The following is an 18950-nucleotide window of genomic DNA, read 5'->3' as shown; positions in this document are numbered from 1 at the left end:
AAAAAACTTTGAAACCAAAGATAGTTGTTACCATGTTGAATCTGGTAGTCTTTTATTGTATTTTAAGAATTACTATGGTAGTATTTTCAGTGCTACCCACAGCTAGCTCTATTATATTTTATATATTATATATCTATATCTTATATTTTCTAAAAGCTGCTGTTACCTCACTGGAACAGCACTTGATGTTCTCTGGCTTGCATTGTGCTTAGTCTGGAATTATTTTCTGTAGAATATACATATATAACTTGTTTGTAATTTTTATTATGTTTAAAGAAATTTTTTGTTGTTCTATGTACTGTTGTATCCCTTACTAGACAAATTTTGTAGTTATATAAGTGTATTTGAATATTGTAGTAAAGTCTTTTAATGTTGCTATACCCACTAATTTATAAAGGCAAGCTGTTACGTTTTTCTAAGGGCTTTCTCTCATAGGAGAGTCATTAAAACAGGCTTGAAAAGCACTAAGACCTGATTGTGCTACATCAAACTCCTTGCAGATATTAAGTCTTCTGATTTTTTTTTTTCCCCTCTGATTATTTCAGGGCTTATATAAGTGATTTTAAGCTGGTTAAATCTATCCGTGCCTTTTTTAGCATCAGTCATCGCTGACTTAGTCTTCCAGGCACGCTACTAGAAATGAGGCTGTAGTTTCATGAACCAAAGAATCTGGCTTGCAGTCAGTTTCAGTAGTGAAAAGGTACGATGTGGGCTAGGCTTCAGCAACCTGTAATTACTAACTTCTAGCCTATCTGCAACTCGGGAGGTGTAGGTTTGATTTTTATGGAAGTGGTTGACCCACACTTAGAAGTTGGGTCATTACTGTGGTAGTTATTCCTACAGGGAAATTACAGTGCTAGTGAAAATGTCGGCTTACTATATAGGGAAAAAGAGACGCTGTGCAAGCCTGAAAAATATGAAGTAGAACAGAGTTTAAAGTGATGGAGTACTTGAGGCTGACTGTTGTAACCAAAATCTGATTAGGAAAGGTCTTTATAATATACCTGTAGTAATATACAGTGAGAATATCCAGAAATATAGGTAATGTTTAGATAATAGTATTTAAAGGCACTTACTATGAACTAAATTGAGATACTTTTAGTCACTGGCACCTGAATGCATCCTTAGGAGATGGGTAATGTAAATAAACAATTCAAAAGCGTGCTAGGCACAGGATAGAAGAGAATCGAAACAGAAAAATGTATGATACAGTCTACAAAAAACTGATTAAACGTATACAAAGGGGAACTGTGACATGGGTACTTGGCTTTTGCCACTGGACAGTTGGTGGTTGTTGGATGCTATTTGGCCACCTTTACCTAAGTTATGTTTCCTGGTGCCTGAATAAAAGGGCCTGTGTGGCAAAGCCAGTTTTGTATAGAGCTTGTGGTTAAAAATAAATGAATTGGAATGAAATGAAACCTGTGAAGAGGCAGTATTTGGAGCAACCAGCACTTTAGTGTTAGTGGGGAAACACCACCATGTGTGCCAGATTCTTTGGCTGGCCAGCAGCAGGCCAGGGAGAGGCATGCTCAGTGCCCATCCCTTGGAAAATCTACTGGAACAAGCTTAACTTGTGTCTTCTGCTTGTGTTTTAAGTAAGATCCTAATTACAAGTACTACGAATACGATTAAAAGTAGATGAGAACCTGAGTCTTAATATGAGGGGGTGGAGGTACATCCACCCATTAACATCCGTTTGGGCCACTGGCTTCCTATTAGGAACCAAGGGTGAACCGTGTAATGTGTCACTGTGAAGTTGTAAGTGGTATGTATTCCATGATTTTAAGTGCTCCTGTGTATAAATACTGGGTTTTAATTTATGCGACCATAGCTCTGGATTTCAGACAGCTTCTCTTTTCCTGTACTTGGTTTCTTGGTTTAAAACATGACTTCTTCCTTCCTCGCTCCTTTTCACTCTTGTGAGATTGGAACTTAGTATGTCGTCTGAGCCAGAGATGGGGGTCGTCTTTTTGGAGTCCAGTGCAGATCTGTTTTACAGATGTAGAGTACAGCTTGACCTGGCAACATCAGTCTGGTGATTGTTCAGCAAAAGTCTATTTATACTGTCATTGTTCTGCATAATGTTTGCAGGAAGAATTTGCACCTTCTTATTTTACATTATGTTTTTAAGATTCTTGAAGATATGCTGTCCTTTATTCCGAGGCTGAAGACTAGCTTATCTTTTAGGCTACAGACTGGCCTTTAAAGGTGTGGAGGTCAGACTCGCTTCCGTAGAAAGCTTCAGCAAGGTTTTTTGATGGAAATGTATTAGAAAAACTGATGGTGGGGATTATGCTTGTTTATTATGCTCACCAGTTTACATAGCCAGTTCAGAATTTTAGTGTTGAAGGCTGACTCAGCTGTATATAGCATTGCTCCTGAGATGGACTTGTAATTTTAATTATTATGGATTTAATTTATTTCTGCCTTGCCCATCATTAGTTAACTAGAATGTCAGGATAAGCCAATCCTGATCATAACGCTGCAATTACAATTTGTCCTGTAAAATAAATTTATTGAGCCTCAAAATGTCAGTGGCTTTAAGTTGGAGAATACCAAAATCCAAGTGCCATCCACTGCAAAAGCTGATAACACTCAGATGTGTTGAGGCTCAAGAGACATCAAAGCAAACCTAAAAACTAGCTTTTTGCATCTACAGCATGCAAGAAAGGATTTAATAAAGGCACAAGGTTGGCTTAACTAGACAGCCTTTCACATTCTGTGTGGTACCACTGTTTCTAGAAAGCCAGCAATACAACTTTTCATGGGAGCTCTAAGCTCAGCTACACAAAGGAAGGCTCTCTGATTATGGAGCTTCTCAGCATCGTAACTCAGGAATCCTTGTGAAAGTGGACTTGAGCAGCTCCACATTGAGTTGATCTTGAAAACTTTTACCGATTTTCCTCACTTTTCATGGTATATGTTTAAGAAAGCAGTTTCTAGACTTTCACCCAACAACTCACTCGAATGGATTACTTTGCTTTTCGAATCAGGGTGGGAAATGGTCAAACAGTGATAAAGATTTGGCAAGAATTTGCGAGATCAAACTTTCTTGAAGGAAATCTTTATTTTTTCCCCACATACAGTCTTTAGTTCTAACTTTTGAAGTCTTTAATTGTCCTTTCATAACATCTGCCAAGTTAGTCCTGTCTCTAACTTGTTAATGCTATATATTGTATGTGAATGTTGCCTTCTGGTATGTTTTATGTTTAGATCATTGTTGGTTTTGTTCTGCCTTATCTGCTAGGCAATGAAACCTTCCTGCTTCTTCGTGCCTTGAACATACTAAATGATCGTATGGTGGTTTTTGCTAAATATTTTATTTAGAATTGTCAGACTTGGAATTGGACCTGAATAGTTCAGTAGCCTTTTGATGGAAACTTCATCAAAAGTTTGGGTTTGGGGAGTTAGCTTTTGCTGTAAAGCTTTGCTTATGTTTGTGGGATGGTGTGTTTTTAGGCTCTAGTGAGGTAGCGTGGCCTTGCCAACTCACCAAGACCATATTTTTGTAAGTGTAGTGCATATAGATGTTAGGACGGCTAAAACATCTTTCAGTTCTAGCAGTTGACACATAGATTGAACTATGTTAATTTAGCCCATTTTCTGTGCTTGCACTCTATGGTTGAAAATGTTATTAACCATTAATGGGCAAACAACTAAACTTTTATCAAGCTTATTTTTGGGTTTTTACTTTTTTTAACCTACCACAAGTGCAACCAAAAGGAATCATTGACAAAACTATTTTATTACAGTTACAAAATGAACATGAAAAATATTGAGTCCAAGACTGCATTTTCAAAAGCTGTAGAGCAGAACGCTGCTTGCTGATGTAAGCTGTTTATGTTGTTATGCAAATTATCCCTCGTAAATTGGATTCTTGTAAATCTTGTTAACTCAGACTTACATTGGGATACCGCTTTATTTGTTTGATAAAATGGATTAATATAGAAATAGTGATTACTTAAAATTTATGAAAAAATCAGAAGTCTCCTCAGAGAGGGTTTTTAATATTTTCTAACTTATAAATATGCTGTTAAAACATACTTCAAACTTTTTATGAAAACAGCATAGATGCTTAAATAATAATAAGCTGTACTTGTGGTAAAGAGAGGAATCTAGCTAAGATAGTAATATTAAAAATTCTGTAATAGCATGTTTGAAAATGTCTGACTTTTCTTTTTTTACCAGTATTCATATTGTCTGTTTTATGGATTTATTTAACGAGAGTTTGTGCTGCTGTTCTTTGTGTGCCTTTAAGTGTATGTTACAAAGTATACATGATGAAATGCTTTTCTAGTTTTTCACTTGCTAGTAATTTACATACGTGTTTATTTGCTCGGGAGATAATCTCTGGGCTTATTTTTTAAGAGTGTGAGGAGGTGAAAATAAATATGAAGAAGAATGCAAAATTCACAACATTCATTATAGAAAGATTTTGCCATTTTAGGTTTTTGTGGCTTTGAACGAGGACTCTAATTTGCAGATGGCACTAATGGGAGCATCATCCATACTTAAATAGCAGTGGTGCTTGTGTTGACAGTATTGTATTTGATCCTTTAAGGCTGGCGACTCAGCAGATAATGCATTAAGATTTTGGAGCTCTAGTTTCTGTATTTCATGTGGAGAACAGTGACCTGTGCACAGACAAGCTTCCTGGCTCCTGAACTTGACTGCATCAGCCCTCAGTATTTTTCCTATCTTTATCCAAAGCATTGATGAGATGCAGATGGGGTGAAAATGTGAGTAGTATCTGGGAAAAGTGTGTTAGGATGATAAAGATTAAGGAGGAGATATTTTACAACAATGCAAACCTTTGCGCTAAATTAACAGCATCTTGCTGTCATCTGTTTTGTTTTGTTTTGGTTTTTTAAGTCAGCTCATCAAGTAAAGGTAAGCAGTGAAAGTGTGTGCCCAGAAGGAGCTTCAGAGAAGAAACAGGTTCTACCCCTCCTTTCTGGTAGAGTAGTAGTAGCTGTTAATTCAGTTTGCAATATGATGAAAATGTATATTACATGAGTGAGAAACAGAAGCGGCTTAGGTGCAGGGCGGTAGATTGACAGTGGAAGCAGAATGATAGGTCTGCCAATAATGATGACGATCACAATGAATAGAAAGCAGGAGGGGGAAGCTGCTTTTGGTGGAGAGTAAGGGCATTTTTGGCTGTGCTGAGCTTGTACAAAAGGCTGTTTGCTCCAGAGAAGACATCTAAAGGACATGCTATGATTTGAATCTGTAGGATGCTGCATTTGGGGAGAAAATACAAATTTAACTATTTTTGCATGTGAGAGAAGGTGGAGAGTAAAAAAAATAGATGTTTTCAAGCACTAGGTCCTAAAGAACACCTGCTAACTACTGAAGGGATGAGATGCCTTCAGCATGATGGGATGATAATGACCAAGAAAATGCAAGACTTGGACATTGCTGTCTACCCGAGGCACCTAACAAGTTAAAGGAGACTTGTTGTAGACCTGTACAACTTGCAGCCTTTAAAAAACATTTGTTTCAGGTGTTTGGCTCAGTTGACAGCAACGGCAGCACATTTTGTTTGTCCGGGTGGTAAGAAATACCTGGAGCTCCTGACTCGTCATCCCTGTTCTGGCTCACTGGTGGTCAGTGTGCAAGAAGCTCTGGGGATGTAGCGCACATCCCCTTTTACCAGCTGTTAGGGGAAAGAGGGATTACTGTGGTCCAGTGGAAGGAAAGATACAGCCCCATGTCAGTGAATTTGAAGCCTTTTCAAAGTATTAGCAGCTCTTCCTGAGACGGGCACTTGGCTTCATTGCTTTGGCCAAGTTTCTGCCAGGAGATTGAGAGAGCCTGTTCGTTCATGTGGGTGCACGAGACTGAAGCTGCAGCGGAGAGGTGCTGCATTGGAGCTGGAGAGAGGAATCCTGCATGCCTGTGGTTATAGCAGATGCATGCATTGAGCATGGGGGAGGCTGTAACTCCAGTGGTAGAATGCTGATGGCTGCTTAAATGCCAGCTCCTACTTTTCTTTCAACCAGCAGTGTGTTAATGTTTCTTTTTGATAATGGTATTTGGCTTGCAGATGGTAAAATCTTGCCAATCTGTCTGGTTCCAAATCAAGCTGTTTCCTGGGTAGTTGGGTTATATCTAATCTTTGATAATGATTTCTGTTTTTCTTCTCATGTTTCCTTTGACTTTACTCTCTACATCTAGACAGACTTAGTCATGGAAGTAACTTCATGCAGTCTCCCATTTCCCTCCACTATATCTGTCCTTTGAATAGAGAAGCTGAAGAATGGCTAAATAATTTATTATCTTGACACAGTAAGAGCAACTTATTACTAAGCATGTCATGCTTTGTTACCTCACTTCATCTTTCCATAAGTCTGTCTCCATCTCGGCACTAGAGAAGAAACTGCTAGAGGGCTTGTTGAGGCTCTCCGACAAGCTTATTTTTTAACACTTCCATATTAACAGTAAATATTGCTCCTGAAGTCAGGCACCTTCTCTGTAGAGTCAGTGCATGTAATGTCTTAGAAAAATGTTAATGCTTTTGCTTTCTCCTGCCGTGTGGGAATTCTGTTTAAAGCCTTGCAAGCCCTTGCACTTGGAGAGTCATGGTCTCTCTTGCTGTATTCTTGGGAGATGTTTTAATTTGTCTTACCTTGTCTTTTGGTGATGAGGAAGTATTTTGTAATCAGCAGGGTATAGGAGCCATGTGGACTGGTTGTTCTTTAGGTAGTTCTGGATTAAAATCTGTTGTACTGCTGCAGGGACCTGACCCCAGTGACACGGGTGGTCACTTTCAAGTTTTATGACTGAGCGTACCTCATGAAGGTGAAGCCCCAGTTCCGCAAAATTGTGCGACTTCTTTGGAATAGCTTTAGTCATGCTTGTCTCAAACGGGATGTGAGGAATAGCTTTAGTCATGCTTGTCTCAAACAGGATGTGAGGTTCTAGACACAGTAATCAGGGAAGGAGTTTGACCCCTAAATAATCTGTTTTTTAACTTGTGTTACCAGACTGAATTTCTTGTGAAATGTTTTAAGTTCTGCTGTGTGTGGTTAGTCTCCTGAATCTATTATCTTGAACTCCTGCTTTCTTACTGTAATGCATACTCTGGCACATTCGTCTCTGCACATCATTGTGTGTTTATTAAAACTTGCCATTTCTGAAAGGCTACTCCACCCAGTATTTGTGGCTTGGGTAAATCGCATGTGCTCCTTTCTGTGTGGGTTGTAGCTTTATGAAAGCGCGGTACTGGGTTCGAAAGGCACAGCAGGGCCGATTACTGTGAAGCTTCTTGAGCAAGTTCCCTTTCTCCTTGACAGTCCCTGCAGAGCTGGCCTACTTGAACCTGAACTGTGACCTTGAGAATTTTGTAAGGGCTGAGGTGAAAACTGTTGAAACCTGAGCAGTGAGCAAGCCTATTTACTTTGGGTGGGAGGAGCTGAGCAGGAGCGTTAGCAAGCGAGGAGGTGCAGCCAAGTACAGCTGCCAACAGGGCACTGGGAGCCTTGGTGTTCATTCATAACCACTCTCAGGCGTGCCTCTGGAATTACTCCTCAGCTAAACTGCACTCGACTTGGAAATACCAGAGGACTGGAGAATGTTTGGTGAAAGAAACTTGCCGCTGTAAACTACCGACACAACTTGTAGCCTCGTGGTTCGGATGTCTTTTTTCTGAATCAGATATTGGTGTCTGAAGGCAAGTATATCTTTAATACCCGTTTTGTAAAATAGGAGAAAACCACTTTCACTTAAAGACCATGTGCAAAAATCAGGTGTTGGATAAAACTCATTTATAGGTATGATAGTCTAGCAGTTTCCTTTTTCTGTTTTCTGCATGCCACAAAGAGTGTGTGTATACTGCACGTAGAGAATTATTTATGACCTTTTCTTTTGTTGGACTGGGGGGAGAAATCTACTGGAAAACATAGCGTTGTCAAGATGTCAGAGCCAATTGTTGTCAGACTTGAAGGGCAAGTCTAAGAAGCTTCTGTCTTCTTTGCTACACTATCATTTTCTTTCCTCCTTCTTCTCCCTTTAGCTTTCAGAGTTTGGTTTTAAGAAGGTTTTGCGTTTTCCTTGTATACCTCTAAGGGGAAAACAAATTTTTTTTAAATTTGCATCACTAGATACACTCTTAGTTGTATTATTGTATCACTGTCAGTTTGTATAATGTGTTCATTATTTTAAACTTCTAAAATCTATATAAAAAGAGTTATTATATTTAAGATTCCTCAGTTGGATAGTTCAGAATATATTTGATTTGGGTTCAATTTCCATGCTTGGAATTCATACCTGTACAGTTAACAGAGGCCTTTTTTGATAAGTGTATGGTTTTTTCAGCTGTAAATATTTTTCAATTGGAGAAATGTTTTAAAACTAAAACCAGGCTTTGTCAAAAGTGTTCCTGCGCTGTTGGAATTGCACGTGTCTTCTATTTGCCTTTGTTTTGTGTACTGAGATTTAAGTTTTGCCCCAAGCAATATCTTGGAAGAATGTCTTAAGCATGGGATTATGATTTGTTTTTCAGCCAGCATTTACTAATGAAGAAGTCCTGATTGAGTAGCTGATAAGAGAAATGCATTCTGTCCTTTAGAAAATGTATACAACAGAGAAGTTTTCCTCTAAAGAGGTGTTCAACAGCTCGGCTGAGAATGGATTCTTGCCCCCCCAGCCCCGAGATAGATGAACTAAATATTTCAGTCATGTTTTTTTTTCCTTCTTCCTACTGATTTAGGTATTATATAAAACAGAGAAGCCAGGAGACTTTTTCTCCCTTTCAGTGGCATATTTAGTCTAGTGCCTGCTTTCATGAAGTACTTCACTTTTGTTATGAGGCATCTTATTTTTTCACATACAGATACACTGTTGCACACACCTGATGCATTTAGGCTACAGTGCAGATACTTTACTGTTTATGCAGGCTTTTCAGCTACGTCTCACGTCTGCAGTTGGACTTGGCTGTAGTTCTATTTGTGAGTATTTTGAAACCGTGTAAACTTCCAAGCTGTGTATGTTAGTGCATTTTCTAAGTATATCAATTATTAAAGCACTGGGAACTGATATCAAAAGGATAGAAGGCTTCCTGGGATGTTAGTCTAAGGTCACCTAATGAATGGTGCTAATTCCAGTTTTATCAGTAGATTGGCCTATTCTGTCTGAATTTATTTTTGGGGAGGGGAGAAGAGGAAAAAGGATTTTTTTTTTGTTTGTTTGTTTGTATGTCTAATATGTAGTGGCTAATGAAGTGCACCTTTCCATTGTCATGTACCGAACATGCAAATAAAAGCACTTCCAACTACTTCAAAGGACTCTGTCCTTTCAGGAATCAAATTTATTGCAAGGAATAAAAAGGGTTTCTAAGAGCTTTGGGCGCTGAGTGTGTGGAGAGCAGAAACCCCTTTAATATTGCAGGCTGATGCTCAGGAGTTACAATAAACTTTAGCCTAGGATCACACCATGGAGAAGAATGCTCATTTTTATTAAATGTTACAGATTCCTTTTGATCTAACAGCCTTTCAGTTGTCTGTCAGCTATCTCTCCAGCAACGTATACTGCTTTGAAGTAGTTGAAGCAAATAAGCATGTGTATACAAGTATTAGCAGGCATAATAAATCGCAAGCTGTTGAAAAGTTGGAGAACTAGTGAATTTTTACAGCCAAACCATGTAATTAACTGTTTTACCACTGCAGGTTTAAGTGAAATACGGAGATGACTTGAGGGGAGAGACATGAAGGAGGAAGCTTAAATTAGATTTTTTTTCTTTTCCCCCTCCTTTGCAGTCGTGAGACAGTCATATTTCGGCAAAAGGCACAGAGTCTGTCTCTCGTATATAGCTGTTGAGTTAAAGGACAAGGTATTTAGTCACAATACCCAGCTAATGGCTTCTTCCTTGGTTGGGAGGCAGCTTCAGAGAGGGGAAATGTAACATTATCCATATTGAAATTCTTAATTTTGTCTGCCCAAAGATTTCAGTTTCACTTCTAAGTGGAGAAAAGGGCATAGGAAGGAGAAAGAGGTTTTTAATCTGTTCTTGTTTACAGTTTGGCTATATTAACAGTGTCAAGGGACCTGAGAAGGCATGGACAGAAGTAAGGGAAAAACCTTCAGGATTGCATTGTTTCCTCAAACCCCTGGATGTCTAGCCACTTTTTAGTAAAATGAACATAACATGGCAGAGAAGACTGTTGTGGAAGAACCTGGTAAGCTGGCAGAGTCATGCTTAGTAGTGGCTCCAGAACTGGCTGGCACAGTGGCTGGAGGCAGATGCAGACAAGGCGTTGTGGGTGGCTGGTGGTGGAGCCTCCCGTTAGTCTGTGCGACCCTGCCATTACGGTACAGGACACGGAAACGTCCCGATACCAGTGTCAGCAGAGCGTTCCTGGGCAGGGTTATAGCGCTGACTCTGAAACATGAGATAACAGACCCATTAACTGTGCAAGATAGGTCTGTAATGAGAGGGTACGGTTCCTTCTGTGGGTAAGGGGAGTTTTTCTACTGCAGCTTTCTCTTGATTTTAATTAGAAAAAATAAAATGCATATTCTGAAGAGATTTGGACCAAGGTAGTTTGCTCTGTTTTGTAGTTAAGACGACAGATTTGGATAAGTGATGTGGAGCTGTGTGTGTTTAAAAAAAAAAAAAAGTGGTGTTCTCCCTCCTTGCATTTCCTCCTCATTGCTCCACCATTCCACTCCTTAAGTTTTTCAGCTGCTCTTTCTTGTTCCTTCCGGGACATCTGGACAAGGACTGCTTCAGCTGAGAGAAGTATGAGACGCAGTAATGGATAAATGGAGACAGGCCTGAACACGACATGCTCATCCAGTTTCTCCCCCTCCCTGTGCCCAAGTGAATAGAGTTTTTCACTTCTTGTACAAAAGAAGTGAAGATTACGTATCGCATATAATGGTTTCTATTGATGGCTCATATTTGTTTTTTTCAGTTACATCTTTTTTCCTTGGCATGTATTGGGACATTAGTCTGTTAAGAGGCAGGAAGAAATTCTGGTGATTCATAGGATCCTGGAAGCTACTATGTTTCATAATAAGAAAAATTATTTTTGATGTTTTCTGTATGTGTCTTAGTGTATGTATCTATAGGTACTAATGCACATACACTCTGCACAGTTAAAACCTTTCATAGGGGTTATAAAATACTTCAGTCTACTGTATTACCCTTGAGCCAATGTGAACTGAAATTACTGAGCTGCAAATAGTAAGTACACTTCTTTGCATAAGCAGCTGTAGTAAACAGTATTATTTGAGGATTAATCAAATCTACACTACCATTGAATTAATTTCTGGGATGTGTTTCACTTTGTAAGAAGAGGAGACCTCTAGTATGGAGTAAGGGAGAAGGCAGATTCTTATTTTCAAGCCAATTCTTAGTGTCTTATTTTTCTGCTTTCCAGCAAACAAAGTATGTTTCAAAATGTATTTTGCCAGAAATAAGGTGTGGTGGGGAAAATGGGATCAGCAGAGAAGCACTAGACAGGAAGGAAATTCCACATGTGGAAGAGGGTGGCCATGCATGCTAGTCATCAGGGCAAAGAAGCAGCCGATCTAATGAGCAGTGGGTGAAGGAGATTAGGGAGAGCTTATTTGACTTTATTCTGGTAGCTATCAGCAAGAACAGTTTGGATCAGCTGATTTCTAGTCTTGAAGCAGTATTGACTGGGATTTTTTTTATGTTTAAAATTTAAGTTGGTTCATTTAAGTGTTTTATTCATTACATAAAATATTTGGGACATTAATAATAAAAAAGCCTTTTTGTGGAGCTTATTTTGTGCAACTCTTCCAGGAGTCAGGCTGGTTTGTATATATAAATATGGCAGAGTCTTAGAGAAGAAAAAGCTATTACCTCACCTTTTAAATAAAAATAAGAAATGAAGATGCAGAAGCCACGGCAATCAGTTGATGAAAACTAGCTAGGTAAGTGCCTAAACAGGAAAGTTCAATATGGCTGCGTAATGCAAAACATCGGCTCCCTTTTCAGATTCCCGTAGCGTACCACAATATCAAATAGGGAAGCCACATAGCTCACGAGTTGTGCTTTGTGCAATATAAATTTGGGACTTGAAAGACTAATAGGAAAAAGAATTGATTTAATGAATCCTTAAAACCTATATAATCACCATTTCTGTGTGCTTAGAAAGCAGAGATGAGTAGGACCAAACCGGAGATGTAAAAAATGAGATGCGGTGTATTTGTCAAAAAGAGGAGCTGAAGCAAAGCCATTCTGCTTTAAGCGTCCTAATGGGTTTGACAAGAGGAGTATAGTGTTGCTTGGCTTGCTGCTGATTTGGCAGCCTCTGTCTCTTCACTGCATTTTTCACGTGTGCCCTTCGTTTGTTTCTTTTTTTTCCCTTTTGCATCTTACTCATCAGAATGTGAGGTAAAAGGCTGTTACTGCAACACTCTTGTTCCAAGCAGCTAATGCTAACCAGCTTTCACAGAGAACATAAACCTTACACAAACACCTTAACTCATGAAGGAAGAGGGTCCAGTGCGACGTAGGTTTTCTTCATGTGCTGGGATTTCATCTGTGTTTTCTCCAAGAGCTGATGGCCGAAAGCTTGTCCGGAATGCTTCATTTGGAGGATATAACGAACTCTCTCCTGCTTTACCAGGTTTGTTTTGGTCTTGCTTTTCTTAAAATGTACGGAAGAGAATATAATTTCCACCTCAAATTTTTCAGCTTGAATGAAAGTGATGTACTGAGATGTTGGTAGAAATCAGAAAGAATATGGCTTGTATGCATTTAGATAACAGCTCTTTGTAGTGGCAAGATTTGTAGATAGGCAAGTAAGTTAGTTTACACCACAGCAAATCTTTCTTTTAAAGGCATTTGTGTATTTGGTACTGACTGGAATATTTGTTTTGGTTGTTTGGGCTTTTATGACTGAAGTTCTGTGATGTGGTTTATAAATGCCTTCCTCCCTTGTACTTTCCGCTCTCCCTGCACACAACAGACTTGCTTTAAAATAGTAAGGTACAGCAGAAGGTTTTAATTTAGCTGTAACTACTGAAGAATCTGCATGCTTGTCATCACTGGTTTGACATAAAATGACAAGATAGAATGAGTTAGGGCTAAAGGCATAGCCTTGCTAAACTCTGTAGTGCAAGATTTTTAAGATATTTAGCACCAGAAGGGGCTTGAATCTCCTTTTGCTCAGATTTGTTCTTTCTTGAAAATCAGTACTGGAATATTGAAATGAATTTCTAGAGTTTCATTGTCCATAATGTGCACTTCTGATACAGGTACCTGAATTTCAGCAGTTTACTTCAGGAAACTTGTATGCTTGAAAATGTATTACAAGGTCACCTCTTCCTGAAAGGGGACATTGTAGAAATTGTACATTCTTACCAGAATTACTCTGTATGTGTGATTTGTCTTGTGCACGTGCACATACGCACTTTGTTGTGTAGTCCCATGGGGCCAGAATGCTTGCGGGGGGGGTGGGGTGGGATGGGGAACAAAACAGTTTTCACTTTTTATTGTATGCCTTCTGCAGAATGGCTCACTGAATTTGTGAGCCCTGGCTCTGAAGCCATGGAAAAGAGTTGGGGTGCAGAGCATAGAGGAGGTTGTAGGCTGGCGATTAGGGAGCTCTACATCGCTGGCCGGTGCTGGCTTGCAGAATCACTGGAGCAGCATGTTCAGCCGCAGGCAGGTGGAGGCAGTTGCTTGGGACACCATGTTCTGTTAAATCTCATGTTTTACCCTATAATGTTTCCTTTCACTCTGCTTCAGGGAATGTGTAGTCTTCTACCAAGAATCTAACACTGAGTTTTATTCAAGCTGCTCAGGAAATAAAGATCTCAAAGCTTGAAAGCGTGGAGTTGGCAGCTAGACAGATCCTCCCTGCCTTTAAAATAAATGCATGTAGTCTGGTAGTTATTGAAACAAAAATGGATTCATTTCCTATTTGCTTCCTTCCTGTGTAGGAGCCTACATTAAAGCTGATAGCTGTCTGTAAGTGGACAATGAATGACTTCTTAAAATGCAGAACAAATGGAAAACAGTTTTTAATGCAAAAATCAAGTGAAAACATAAAACTAAAAATGTTTTATCTTTTGGAATCTTCCATATATCTGAAGAATTTAAACAATATTAATATGCTGGAAGGTATACTCTTTCAGTTGGGTTTAAGCAAGAAGTAGTTATTGCCTGTCTAAAAGATACTCATGTATCGTTACAGTGAGGACATTCTTTGGTTATTATTGTTTATTTTATATGGTGTTTGCAAAAGAAAACATGACTGAGAAAATACATAAAAGGACTTTGCTTGCTTTCCTAATTACTTCAGTTTCAAAATCCATGGAGGAATCTGAACTAGTTAAAATGGGATTGTATTCTTAAAACTAGTTGTCAGCAAGCTTTTAAAAATCGGTCCGTTAGAAAGACTATTGTCTCCTGTGTTCAATTCTTTAAAAAGATTTTTTCCTTTTTTTTCTGCCATGTTTATTATGTAACACCAGTATTGATACCTCCCACTAAGTATAGCTCACACTTCTTCCAGAAGCATATAGTTTTTCAGCTCAATTATTCGTTCTTCACAACTGCACATGCACACTAGTAATCAAATCAGTCTGTTCCTTGCTTTTCATTTGGAAGTCAGTAATACTGTTGCTTGGCTTGCTATTTGTGATCTCTTCATGCATTGCATTGCTTTTTTACTGGTTCTTCTGTTTGTTGGAAAAAAGTCTCCAGTAATTCTTTCTTTCTTTTTGGAAAAAATAAATCTGGCATTAAAAAGTAACATGGTTTTTTTAGTATTTTTCTTCTTCTGTTTGTTGGAAAAAAGTCTCCAGTAATTCTTTCTTTCTTTTTGGAAAAAATAAATCTGGCATTAAAAAGTAACATGGTTTTTTTAATGTATTTTTCTCAGGTATCCTAACTGCAGATGGTATTTGTTGAGAGGTACAAAACCAGTATTTGAGATGTAGGAGATATGTGGTTGGCTTTGATTTTTCCTTCCCTCGAGATTGATTGAAGGGACAGATTGTGGGTGCGACTTCAAAGAATGATACCTGTGTTATACTTCAAAATTGAAATCTCTTAACTAAACAGTTTTGTTTTAAAATGTACCCTACCACAGACTTTGTCCTAAAGCTTCTTTAAAGCTAATCTTACAATGTATATACTCCTCATTTTTTGTCAAAGACAATGTTTTGGACGATTTTTTTTCTTTTGATATTGACAGCATGTTCCAGCTCAGTCTCTAAAGAAGCCTAATTTGACTTTGTTTCATTGGCATCTTGCACGTATAGAGTTCTGATTGTTCCAGTTGCATGCCGTTGTCAGGCTCTTGCATCTGTCTGAAAGCTCATCATGAGTTTTCACGTAGATTTCCGCCTGCAAGTTTTGGAAGGACATGCAGAGTGCTCACAGTAGGAACATACTAATGGACAGTTTCCCTTGGCTTCTAAGGTCATACCATGAACTGTGGCTGACTGCACTGGGGTTGGGATCAGCTTTCAGAGCCCGTGGGGCCTGTGGTGTTAAGACAAGGAAGGTCACACTGGGAGAAAGTCTGTTAAGACACAGTGTTTTTCTGAACACAGTCCCTGATGTCCAGAACTGCTTTAGAGGCTACAGTAGTGGAGCTTGTGTTTAAAAAAAAAAAAAAAAAAAAAAAAAAAAAAATTTTTAATCTGCAAGTGTCTTAAATAATACTGGGAGCTCAATCTACAGCTCTGAAGGTTGATTCAAACATCACTTGCTCGTTGTCTTCTAACTCTGAAGATTGCTTTCAGGATTTTAGGTAGAAAATGATACACAAATTCAAGAGATTTAGTAGAGAGGAAGTTACAGAAAGGGACTGCATCTTCAACACCTGAATTTCTACATTGTGAAATGTGAGGTCAGGTTATCTTGTTAAAGAGTTCCTGATTGAATTACAGGATGGGAAACAGCAAGTAAGCTAATGTACTAAGCCCAAAACCCCTGCTGAAAAACACTGAAAAATTTGAAACACGTTCTTTTTACTAGACCCTTCCTCTAGCCTCTCATACCCTGGCAGTCTCTGCTCCAGACACTGATTCAGTGACTTTGTGGTGCAATTTTCGGTACCTCTGGGGTGAACAAAACTAGAAGAGCAGCAATAACACAAAGCATCATTTAGAGGCTTAGTACTTCATTCTGTTTTCATTGGTGATGCCAATGGGAAGCTTGTTTATGAAAATAAAAACATATGTATGTTAGATAAGGATGTGTAAAGCCCTTAAAGCTGCTGTGCTTTAGAAAGCAAGTTGTGAATTATAGCTTCTCTTCTGTAAGAACAATCCTGACTTAGCACGTCCTTGTTGATTCCCATCACTAAGCCAAGAAAGCTTTCTTGGCTTTGCTGTTGTCTTTGTCAGAAATCCACAGAGAAATTTGTTCTTCATAACTGGTAGCAGGAGGGGAGAAAAGAGTATTTCTTATTATTGATTCTGTGAATATAATTGTGGTGGTGGTGGTTTTGTTTCCTTGACCAACTATTTCCATGGCAAAGTGTATATTGTCCTCAGTTTGGGCCCATATATAGCTTTTCGTGATGTTTCAGTACAAATTTCACTGCAGGTATTAGTATCAAACTGTTCTTGTCAGAAGAAGTAAGACTGCTTATGGTATTGAGGTCTCTCCATCTTAATAGAGGCTCCCTGGAAAATGTGTCCTTACAATGGGCGAGGCTGTGTCTGGATCAGCACCCGAATTGTGGTTTTTTGTTTGTTTGTTTGTTTGTTTGTTTTTTTTAAACATACGTTTTAGCACACGGGGAGAAAAGCCTTCTGTCTGTATGCTGAGTGAGCTTATCCCTTCAACAGAGAGGGAGGTTACAATTAGGATGGTGTGGGATGTGAAGCTGACGGGTTGGATTTCCTCACAGACCTGAGGAGCTGTGCAAGGTGTTCCAGGATCTGCAGTACCCTGACTTGGGTTCGCTAGCAAACCCCTCCGACAACCCTTTGGTGTGCATGTGAGTAAGGAAAGGAACAGTGAGTGTGGTGGTGTATTTATAAATCAGCACGCATGCACGCCTCTTGGGCTCAAGATACTGGAAGCAAGGAGGTGAGGTTCAGGGAAACGTGACTGAGCTTTGGTCTTCGTGTCTGATTCTCTGGGACACACTTCATTCTTCTGTTTTCATTGGTGATGCCAATGGGAAGCTTGTTTATGAAAATAAAAACATATGTATGTTAGATAAGGATGTGTAAAGCCCTTAAAGCTGCTGTGCTTTAGAAAGCAAGTTGTGAATTACAGCTTCTCTTCTGTAAGAACAATCCTGACTTAGCACGTCCTTGTTCATTCCCATCACTGTCTTCTGTATGTGCCTATAAATAAATAAGTAAAAACTGGAAAGCCGTTAGAAAATGCCTGCAGTACATTTTCAGTGGAACTTTGTTCCTAATGAGGGATTTCTTTTGGGTGTGGGGGTGAGGAGAAAACCTCATTACTATGGTTCTGGTGTGTGTTTGACTGCCTAAGACTGGCATCAAAACTAATAACTTCTCAGTGAACTAAGGCAGGTCTGTCCTCGAAGGCTTGAAGCAACCTTTGTTTTGTTTCAGCACCTGATGACTGGTGCTGTAGAAAATGTGCTTTTGTATTTGGTGTTACATAGGAAATGTGGCTTCTGGCCTCTGGATTGTGACATGCCTTTTTGGTTTTTTTCTGGATTCCCTAGTGCTACAAATCTTCTGCCTGTCTAGGTACTTCTTGCCTGTGGTCAAGCAGTCTTTTGCATTATAGGTTTTCATTAGCTGAACAAACCCATCACGGATGTGTTGGAAGAATTTCAAAATGATGGGTTTAATGAACTGTGCACAGAGAGGCTTCTGTGAAGACATGTTAAAGTTTCTTTCTGTAAAGGCATGTAAGGTTTTCTTTGTGTAAACGTGAAATGAAATATCTTTGTATTGCAGTGTATAATTTTTAAAAATCTGTTATTAAAAAAGAATCTCTGCAAAAGGTAATAAATATAAACAAAAAAATCCAAAAGACTGATTACCAGACCAAAACTAAAAGGAACCTTCGATTTCTCATGTAACCAGAAGACCAACCTAATGCCTTTATAACTTAGTGAAACTTCCCAAGATATGTATTTGTGATAGATGGATCAGTCCTGTCTTAGAGTTTCTGGGTATTGTAAGTTGTGGAAGGGTGAAGATACTAATTTAAAAAAAAAAAAAAAATCCTACACTGAATAAACTACTCAACACTGCTACAGAGTGTTAATAAAAATTCTTTTAAAGCTCAAAGTCTCCCCACGCATACACACACTCCCCTGAAGAACGTGAAATCAAACTGTTTCTCTGATAAATCTTCTCATTTTAGATATCTAAGTACCAATTTCTATTTCAAAGTTCAGAATGTGTTCAAACGGAAGCTCAGAAGAGCTTTTGGTGGCTGTTTATGCAATTTATCTGCTGATGTAGTGCCCTCTGGTGGGCTAAAGCTCTAGGGTACCACTGTCAGAGCCATGCAGTGCTGTTCAGCTGCGTGGATTATTCCTGAAATTCATGTATGACTTCATACTTCACTGCCTTCTATCTGGAAGGCATGCAAATTATGGCGTTTTTGCTTACTCAGATAAATGCATTGCACAATTTGTTTTACTCCTGTTTATAAAAGCTTTATGCTACCACCAGCCTCTTCAAAGAAAATGGATCACTGAGATGTTCTGTCTCATAACCAGAGTAGATTATTTTTCCTTAAGAGGATGCTAGATTCTCAGTATATGTTCCATGGCATGTAGCAGCTGCACAGCAGCACTAATGCCAGTTGTGAGCCCCCTTTCCATTGTCACACATGTACTGGCTACAGCCATGTCTCACTTTGCTTGTTGGATACTGGGAAAGTGTGGGGTTTGTACTGTGAGTCACTCACAGGAGATAAATGTGGGATTTCGACGACTGTTTTAATATAAAGCCTTGTAGTTACGCTTATGCAGTGCCAAGTTGAAAGTATGAATTCAAGGCTAACGTAA

The 18950-nt window shown here is 38.9% G+C and overlaps 1 protein-coding gene across 6 annotated transcripts in view; it reads left to right on the top strand.

The window, feature by feature from the left end:
- Positions 1 to 18950, top strand: part of OSBPL8 (oxysterol binding protein like 8) — a 76356-nt gene that overhangs the window by 23948 nt on the left and 33458 nt on the right. Inside the window, exon 1 of one of the 6 annotated variants that reach the window (XM_009278926.1) lies at positions 12363 to 12605. The exons of 4 other annotated variants lie outside the window; for them this stretch is intronic. In XM_009278926.1, the coding sequence (XP_009277201.1) occupies positions 12464 to 12605 (142 nt within the window). In that variant the 5' untranslated portion in view covers positions 12363 to 12463. Of the gene's footprint in view, positions 1 to 12362; positions 12606 to 16932; positions 16941 to 18950 lie in introns of those variants that run through there. One more of the 6 variants, XM_009278929.1, reaches the window with a different exon arrangement.

Source organism: Aptenodytes forsteri, unplaced genomic scaffold (assembly GCF_000699145.1).
Source record: "Aptenodytes forsteri isolate BGI_AS27 unplaced genomic scaffold, ASM69914v1 Scaffold259, whole genome shotgun sequence".
NCBI lineage: Eukaryota > Metazoa > Chordata > Aves > Sphenisciformes > Spheniscidae > Aptenodytes > Aptenodytes forsteri.
Note: the sequence above shows the minus strand (reverse complement) of the source record. Positions and strands in the feature narration are given on the sequence as shown.